This window comes from Mesitornis unicolor, unplaced genomic scaffold (assembly GCF_000695765.1).
Source record: "Mesitornis unicolor isolate BGI_N332 unplaced genomic scaffold, ASM69576v1 scaffold43593, whole genome shotgun sequence".
NCBI classification, from domain to species: domain Eukaryota; kingdom Metazoa; phylum Chordata; class Aves; order Mesitornithiformes; family Mesitornithidae; genus Mesitornis; species Mesitornis unicolor.
Window position 1 is genome coordinate 5622 of NW_010176170.1, and position 8562 is coordinate 14183.

At 61.1% G+C, this 8562-nt stretch overlaps 1 protein-coding gene across 1 annotated transcript in view; it reads right to left on the minus strand.

Annotated features, from left to right (window-relative positions):
• The window catches only part of CDHR2 (cadherin-related family member 2), a gene marked incomplete at its 5' end in the record, with an annotated part of 9616 nt that extends 1418 nt beyond the window's left edge, over positions 1-8198 (minus strand). The window contains 24 exons of the mRNA XM_010181669.1: positions 78-152; positions 379-467; positions 586-688; positions 893-1044; positions 1151-1200; positions 1451-1522; positions 1753-2367; positions 2455-2524; positions 2784-3020; positions 3126-3366; positions 3460-3521; positions 3753-3920; positions 4128-4283; positions 4372-4602; positions 4682-4788; positions 4959-5034; positions 5173-5316; positions 5394-5516; positions 5696-5785; positions 6302-6391; positions 6620-6673; positions 6932-7071; positions 7149-7214; positions 8120-8198. Coding sequence (XP_010179971.1) covers positions 78-152; positions 379-467; positions 586-688; positions 893-1044; positions 1151-1200; positions 1451-1522; positions 1753-2367; positions 2455-2524; positions 2784-3020; positions 3126-3366; positions 3460-3521; positions 3753-3920; positions 4128-4283; positions 4372-4602; positions 4682-4788; positions 4959-5034; positions 5173-5316; positions 5394-5516; positions 5696-5785; positions 6302-6391; positions 6620-6673; positions 6932-7071; positions 7149-7214; positions 8120-8198 — 3290 coding nt within the window. The remainder of the gene's footprint in view (positions 1-77; positions 153-378; positions 468-585; positions 689-892; positions 1045-1150; positions 1201-1450; positions 1523-1752; positions 2368-2454; positions 2525-2783; positions 3021-3125; positions 3367-3459; positions 3522-3752; positions 3921-4127; positions 4284-4371; positions 4603-4681; positions 4789-4958; positions 5035-5172; positions 5317-5393; positions 5517-5695; positions 5786-6301; positions 6392-6619; positions 6674-6931; positions 7072-7148; positions 7215-8119) is intronic.
• Positions 8199-8562: the final 364 nt, after the last annotated feature.

The following is an 8562-nucleotide window of genomic DNA, read 5'->3' on the forward strand; positions in this document are numbered from 1 at the left end:
TGGCCTGCCACAGGGTGAGCTCCCCCATCAGGTCACCGTCACAGCCCCCTCCCCACCACCTGCAGGGCCCCACTCACTGGGAGGCACGAGTGTCCTCCATGCTCCGGATGGCCACCACGTAGACGCCTGCCTTGGTTGCAGTGGTCAGGGCCCTGGGAACAGGAGGGATGGAGGGAGGCTGGAGTGGGTGGCCTGCTGCTCCCCTCGTGGGCACAAGAAGCGGCCGGACCCCCTGCAGTCCTCAGCTCCAGTGGGGACCTGCTCTGTCCCCTTCACAGCCCGTGAAGCTGGGAGATGCAGTTGGTGGGTCCTGGCCTGCATGTTCATGTCCTGAATTGCACAGCCATGCACCCCCCGCCCCAGCCCAGCACCCCTTACACTTTGATATTTTCGGAGTTACTCTGGACCTCATCCACCGTTGTCACAAACTGGAGGCGGACACGGTAGCTCTGATCCACTGCGAAGATCTGCGCAGGGAGAGCAGGGGTGAGAGTGGCTGGGGGGGGGGGGGGGGGGGGCCCCGCACCAGGGTGGCTGGGCAGGGTGTGGGGTGTCCCCAGACACAGGGACAGGGGTGACACTCACATTCAGCACGGTCTGTGCTGCGTGCACTGGTGCCTCGCCGTCCTGAGCCTTCACCGTCACCTGGTACTGCCCTTTCAGTGAGCCATCAAGGTTGCTGGCCACCCTGCATAGACACAGACATCAGGGATTCCATGGGACTTCCCCAGGAGGGCACCACTGTCCTGCAAGCTCCACCATGCCCAGGGCAGGACCCCTGGATGGCTCTGTCCCCTTGCCAGCCTGTGTCCGCCCTGCCTGCAGCTCTGCATTGCGGCAGGCAGGAGCTGAGTCACGTTTCCCCCACCCTGGCCCAGACCCATGGCCTCACTGGATGCTCCCGATGTAGATGTCCTGCTCGGACGTTGTCACCACCTTGAAGAGGTTCTCGAAGGGCCGGCTGACCCCGTCGTCCTCCACGAGCACCACACTGACAATGGAGAAGGTGATGGTTCCCTTCAGCCCTGAGTCAGTGTCCTTGGCCTGCAGGGACAAAGCGTGGCAGGAGCACAGATGCAAACAGCCACTGCCTGCCCACGGCAGGGATGAGGAAGCCCAGCTCCACAGACACATGCACACAGCTCCTCACCTTCACAGTAGCCACTTGCAGGTCCACAGGAGAGATTTCGGGGACAACCACTGCCGGGGACAGACAGACAGACAGCGTGGTCATGCTGATGTGCAGATGCCATATCTGCACAGTCCCAGGGCTCAGCAGAGCTCCAAGCATCCCTCAGTGCCCTCAGCACCACAGCCTTCAGGGAAAGCATCACCTAACCCCAGCATGGCTCTGCATCCCTCCCAGCCCTGCCCCACTGCTGGGGAGCACAGCAGAGCACACGTGGGTGCAGAGAGGCACCCACAGGACACCCCAGCACTGGCTGCTCACCAAAGGTCTCCAGGATGGGCAGGAAGACTGGTGTGTTGTCGTTCACATCAGTGATGATGATCCTCAGGGTTTCTGCAAATGCCCCGAAAGCAAAGCTCCGGTCACCAACAGAGCAGCCTTGCAGCATCCTCCTCTGCTGCCCCTGAGTCCTGTCCTCCCAGCAGGCTCAGGTCTGCCTCAAAAGAGCTGGGGACACCCTCTCTCCAGCACCAAACCACACAGCTCTCGCTCGGCTGGAGAGGCAGATACCCCCTTCCCCCCTGCCCAGGCGCAGTGAAAAGAGCAAGGAGCTGGTCCCATACCATTCTGGCTGTAGCGGTTGCCCTTCTCAGTGTACAGGTCTTCAGCCCGCAGCATGAGCACCACCACATCACACAGCTCGTAGTCGATGTCCGAGCTGTTCACCAGCACCGAGCCGCTGGGTTCCAGTACAAACCAGTCCCAGCACACCTCCCCAGCACTGCTCGCCCCCTTGAAGCAGGCAACCCCCAGCTCCTCGAAGACCAGTGAGTGGTTGGTGTCCGGGTCGGAGGCGTTCACCGTGCGGACCAGCCCCTGTTGCGTGTTGTTCTCACTCACGCGCACATCCTGCAGCGAGTCGGGCAGGATGGAGGGGGGCTCATCATTGACGTCCAGGATGTGGACCACCACCGAGACGTTGGCAGTGTCCCCTACGTTGTCTGCAGCTGTGTTCTCCGCCAGCACCACCAAGGAGAAGAATTTCTGCTGCAAGGTGTCATAGTCCAGGGACATGTCAGGGTCCACGGACAGCTGCCCACCATAGTGCCCTGGCCCCAGCTGGGACGAGCGGATCAAGAAGTTGCTGGAGCCGCTGCCCCTCTGAAGTGAGAAGGAAATCCGCGAATTGATCTCCGTTCGGTCAGCATCTGTGGCCTGCACCTCACCCACGAAGGAAGCTGCAGGTGGAGACAGACACTCAGTGGCCAGTGGGCACTGACTCCAGGGCACTGCTGGTGCCATGAGCCTCGCCATGAAGCTTCTACCTGGAGAGCCTTCAAAGACTGAGAACTCATAGGACTGGTTGAGGAACATGGGGGCGTTGTCATTCAAGTCCTGCAGGAGATAAAGACTATGGTTGTAGCTGCTCCAGGAAACAGGGTCCCCCACAGCAGGCTGGGGACAGGAGTGCAGACACAAGCACACAAGCCCTCTCCTGCCTCCCCACATCAGCTATCGCCTCTGACCCTACAGAAAGCCTGGGGACATGGTACCCCTGACATGGCCAGGGATCCCACGTCCCCTCCTTGCCCTTACATCCCAGCTCCAAGACACCACCTGGCCCAGCGTGTCCCCGCTTGCGCCCAGGGCTCACCCCCACAGTGATGGTGACGTTCACCGGGTTGCTGAGCGGGGGCACACCGTGGTCATACACCTCCACCGTCACCACCATCTGCCCCTGCTCATCTTCCAAGGCCTCGCGGTCTAGTGGCTCCTTGCTGTGCATCTCACCCATGGCCGCATCGATGGTGAAGTTTTCACTGAACGGTCCTGGCAAGATCTTGAAGCCCAATTTGCTGTTTGGACTGCCAGGCTCATCGTTGTCGGTGGCCTGAAAAGGTCAGTGTTTGGAACGGGGCTGTCTGGCACCGTGGAGACAGTCCCTGCTCCTCTCTGACAGCCCCCCGTCATCCCCTCCACCTCTGTTGGTGCACACCTTGATCTGCGTTCGGACATTCTGCCCCTCTTGCACCGAGATGAAGTAGGAGCCGGTGATGATGGGTGCCATGTCGTTGATGTCCAGCACAGTGATCTCCAGCACGGTGGTGCCCACCAGGTTGCCTCCATCCTTGGCCTGGAGGTTGGCGTAATAGATGGAGCGAGTCTCCCAGTCCAGCAGGTTCCCATTCTGCACCAGCACCGCCCCGGTCGTGGCATTCACCATGAAGATTTGACGACTATGGCACACACAGAGCTGTTACCAGGGCTCAGACCTGGAGTCTCCTCGCCAGGACAGTGCCCCAGCCGTGGCTGCCCGTGTCCCTACGTACATGCTCTCCAGGAGCAGCTGGTAGGTGATCTGGCCGAAAACACCGCTGTCTGGATCGTAGGCCTAAAACAGAGAGAAAGAAGCGTCTGATCAACCCACCTCAGCCCCCAGGGCAGGCTGGGACAATGGCTGCTGGCAGTGAGCACCCCAAAAATGTGGTCCTGATGGGCACAGGGTTCCACACCCACTGGCACCGTCTCTTTCTCATGTGCATGGAGAGACCAGTGCCCTCAACACTAGCAGTGCCCCGCCAGGGGGACGTAAGCTGTGCCTGCTCCCTGCCCAGTGCCTGACCGTGATGTTGGAGGAGATGACGGTGCCCGCAGGGCTGTGCTCCTTCACACTTAGGTTGTAGGTGCTCTGGGGGAACTCAGGGGTGTGGTCGTTGGTGTCAATGAGGTCGATGGTTACAGTGGCTGTGGAGCAGCAGTCTGTGGGGTTCCCTGTGTCATTAGCAATGATCTGCAGGACAGAGAAAGGACAGTGTCTCACATGGGTCCCCAAACATGAGAAAGAGACCTGTCACACTCCAGCCCAGCTCCCCTGCACCAACCAAACTGGCAGGGCAGAGCCAGCTTCTGCTTTGGCTTTTGAATCCTGCAGGAGAAGAGTTGTGTCACCCCTGTGCCCTGGCATACGCAGAAAGCAGGGACTGTTCCCACCACAAACCTGCACCACCATGACATGGCTGATCTCGTAGTCCACAGAGGATGGATCTTGCACCAGGAGCTGGACCTCCCCTGTGCCCACAATCCTTGAGGGAGAGACAGTGAAGGCACTGGCATTTGGACCCTGCAGGTACAGCTCATAGTTGCTGTTGATGCCCTGCTGAGGAGAGATGCACAGGAGTGAGGGGCGAGTGCCGCCAGGATGGGCACCCACACCCCAGCCCAGCCCCTGGCCAAGCTCGCACCTTGTCCGGGTCATATGCGACGATGCTGAGGTTGGACACGGGGAATCTGGAGGAGGAGTGCTCGATGATGTAGCCACTGAAGTTGTTCTGGGCACTGGTGGAGAAGTCACAGCTGGGGAGGGAGCAGTGGTAGAACTGTGGCTTGTTATCATTGACATCGGTCACCACGACTGTCACCAGAGTGCTAGCCTGGGCCACCTCGCCGTGGATGTCCAGGTTCTTCTCACGTGCCTGGGCAGGAGGAGAGAGCAGGTCAGAGGGGCCTGTGGAGAGGAAGAGGATGGGGCTCCCCTTGCTCCCTCCTACTCACTGTGACTTCCAGCAGCACCTCCTCACTTGGCAGCTGATCACGGTCCAGGTGCCCACTCACAGTGATGGTGCCCATCGTGTCATTGATAGCAAAGGGGATGCTGGCATCTAGGGCGAGGGGACAGCAGGAACCAGCTGCAGCCATTGGGAAATGCAGGCCTGGCCCTCTCCCACTGGATGGACTCCAGAGCCCAGAACCAGTCCTCATGGTCACATTTCTGCCCATCCCACCCTGCCTCTGCGCATCCCCTGTCCATCCCCCCTGCCCCCTCACTCACTGGAGATGCTGTAAAAGATTTTGTCATTCACCCCCGTGTCTCTGTCTATAGCGGTGACAGTCAGCACAGTGGTGCCCTGTGGGGACATGGAGATCAGGGCAGGACCAGTGATGCCGTCAGCCACCCATACGTGTGGCCCAGGCACGCTGGGGTGTCAAAGCCCCCAGGGAGGGCCAGGGCAGGGCCATGCCACCGGGACAGGTGGGCTCCTTACCAGGATGCAGTTCTCGGGCACGGAGCCAGAGTAGGGCTCGTTGAGGAACCGTGGGTTGAGGTTGGGCAGGTCGCGGATGGTCAGGGACAGGTAGGTTGAGCTCTGCTGGAAGGTCAACACGTTGTGCAGCAACCCCCCACCATCCTGGGGAGCAGAGCGCCCGTTAGCCCCGTGGCACCCTTACCTGACAGCCCCACACCCCCAGCCCGGCTGGCCCCAACCTTGGCGACGATCTTGATCTGGTAGAAGGTGTTCCTGCTATAGTCCAGTGAGCCATTGAGGATCACGCTCCCATTGGGCAGGATGTAGAAGAGCCAGTGATTATTTGTGCCGTCTGGGATCACCTGGGCAGGGGACATCACCCTGTGTCACATCATTGAGCCATGTTGTCTTCCCATTGGCACTGAGTGCTTGCTGGGGGAGTCCTGGGACCCCCAGCATTCTCCTGGCCCCCCACACTCCACTATGCTGGACCCCTGGCTAGGTCAATGCCCGGGCTGTTGGAGCTCAGCCCTGCGCTCACCTCCTCTATGCTGTAGCTGACTTTGGAGGCATTCCCGGTGTCGCTGTCGTTGGCAAACACGGTGTAGATGATGCTGTTGAGCGTCTGGGTCTGGGCATACAAGGGGGTAGTGGTGGTACCACCCAGGAGAGTGGGGTGATAGTGGGGGGCCAGCCCCTGCCAGCCCTACCATGCGGTGCTCCGGCCCTGCAGGGCTCCAGGGACTGCCCAGTGCCATGAGCCATGCAGGGCGGAGCCGCTGCCCTTGCCCACACCAAGCAGAGGATGAATCCCTCTCACCCCCTCCCTTGGGCTGCTGGAGGGGGGTCAGGATCAGCCCCACACCCCATCTGCACCCTGATCCAGCTTCACCCTGTCCGAGGCTGAGCAGCAGCTTGGGCACTTCCTGATCAGAAACTCATGGCAAGGGCAGAGTCCCAGCCCTGCGCCCGTGTCCTGGCCTGGCACAGAGGCGGCACCACCACCCCACGCCTATGGAGAGCGTCACCGCACGCCCGGGTGTGGGATCACCCTGTCCCTGTCACACCGTTGTCCCGCTGCCAGAACACCCACGCCAGAGGAGCCACCCAGTGCCCCTGCCCTGCTGCCGTGGTCCCGGGGAGGTACCTCGGGGATGGAAGTTTCATATGGGAGGTACTGGAAGACTGGGGCGTTGTCGTTACGGTCCTCCACGATGATTGTGAGCTTTCTGGAGACCTACAGGGTGTCAGGGAGGGCACAGGGTGAGTGCAGGAGATGGTGCCCAGCAGAGGTGGGTGCAGCTCCGCTCTGGCTCCCTGCACCCATCCAGCATCACCCACCCTGGGCAAAGCCCATCTCTAGACCCCTTCCCCACTGGGCCTCATCCTCAGCCCCACTGAGACCCTGCTCCCCTCCCCATCTCCATCACCTGCTGCAGCCACCCAGCCCATGCCCGTCACTCACTACTTCGTTCGTCCCGTCAAACACCCCGACGATGATGGTGAGCCTGGCTGTGAGCTGGGGGGACACAAGGCAGGACTCGGTCAGGGCCAGGCAGAGCTCAATCCTCGGATAACTGAGCCCCAGCACCCTCTCACCCACAACTCCTGAGTGGGGTGCTCCTCCCAGACAGCTCTCCCACAAGGAGCCAGGCCTTGGGGCCAGGCAGTGACCCCCCCCCATACTGCCATGAGCAGCTCTCCCACAGGACTCATGGCTCTGTCCCCATCACCACAGGCCCCCCAGCTTGGGCAATGCCCTGGTCTCCGTCCTCACCTCACGGTCCAGGGAGTTCCTAAGTGTCACGTCCCCTGTCTGGGCATTGACAGAGAAGTAGAAGGCATCTGACCCGCTGATGCTGTAGGTGAGTGTGTCCCCGTCTATGTCAGTAGCCACCAGTCGGAAAGCAAGCTGGCCTGGGGACACCGGCAGCATCAGCCCCTGCCCATGGCCCTCTCTGGCTGCTCCTGCACCCCAAGGCTGCCCCACTCACCCAACTCCAGGTCCTCGGGCACGTAGACGAAGGTCATGTTGAAGAAGGGGGCTGTGTTGCCTGAAACTACAAGGAGGAGATGTGCTGAGTACCATCCTGTGCCGGGCTCCGTCTGCAACCTGCACTCCTGCGCCTGGCACCGCCTGGATAGCTCCAACCCCAGCTCCCAGCCATGGTTTGGGTCTCTGGGTGAGGCAGGGGTACCTGCCACCCCTCACCTTCTTCATGCTCATCCCACACCTCCCACCTCCAGACCATGATTGTCCTCGAGGTGCAACACCCATGCTGGATGCTATCCCCCCTGCCCGCTCCATCTTGCCCTGGGTCCCCAAGGTACCAACAGGGTGGGCAGCTGTTTTGAGGGGTCGCAGCTGTCCTCAGGGAATTTGGAATGAGCACTGGGGGCTGAAAGTTGCTCCAACACCTCTCGCCCACCTGTGCCAGGCACTGAGCAAAGTCCTCACCTGCCATCAGAAGGAAGGGGAGCAGCACCAGCGAGCGCCATGCCATCCTGCCAACGAGCCTGAGGAGAACCGGAGAACCAGACCCTGGGGCTGATGGCTGCCTGCTCCCACCTGCCACCCCAAATCCCTCCTGGGGAGCAGCCCCCAGGGCAGGATGGGCACTGGTGGGGAAAGTCCCCTCTGCTGAGCCAGGCTGGTGAGCAAGTAACAGGTTCCATCTCACATCCCCAGGCACGGGCTTTCTAGGGACACAGCATGGGGGGACAGGGTTGGCCTTCAGGTGCTGGACACCACGGGGGTCCTTGGGAATTCTGGAAGCCTCTGCCTGGGCATGGCTGGAGGCTCCATTGCTCAGGCTCAATGGGGCCACCCCAAGCAGCACTTGGAGCCCAGGAGCAATCCATGACAGCACTGCAGTGTAGTCCCACAACCAACAGACACCCTCACCTCCCCCTGCCATGGACCCCGGTGCCTGTGGGGGCCAGGGTGGGGGCCAACATCCCTTACCTGTGGCTGCGTTGCCGTGGATGCTGCCAGGCAGGCTGCTCTGTGCTCGCACCCTGACACCACCAGAGACCTTTGCCTCCTGCAGTAAACACAGTCATGAATTATTAACTGCAATTACAGGGTGAGAAATCCCTCTCTCATCTTCCTTATTCCTTGTGCTCAACTCCCAGCTCCCACCCAGCCCAGCCCCATGCTTGCTTGCTTGCTCCCCAACCCCAGATGCACAGGTCCCACCCTGCTTGCTGTCCTCTTGGATTCAGGCACCTCAGACTGCACCCGTAGGAATCTGGCTCCCAGGAGAGATGCAGAGGGATCCTGAACCACCCCAGGGGACCAGAGAGTGGCTGGGGAAACACTCCACATCCCCTGGGCTGGGAACACCGGGGTCTCACCAGGACAGGGGGTGGGCCCCAACTCAGTGATGTGGCTACTGGGGCGGGTGC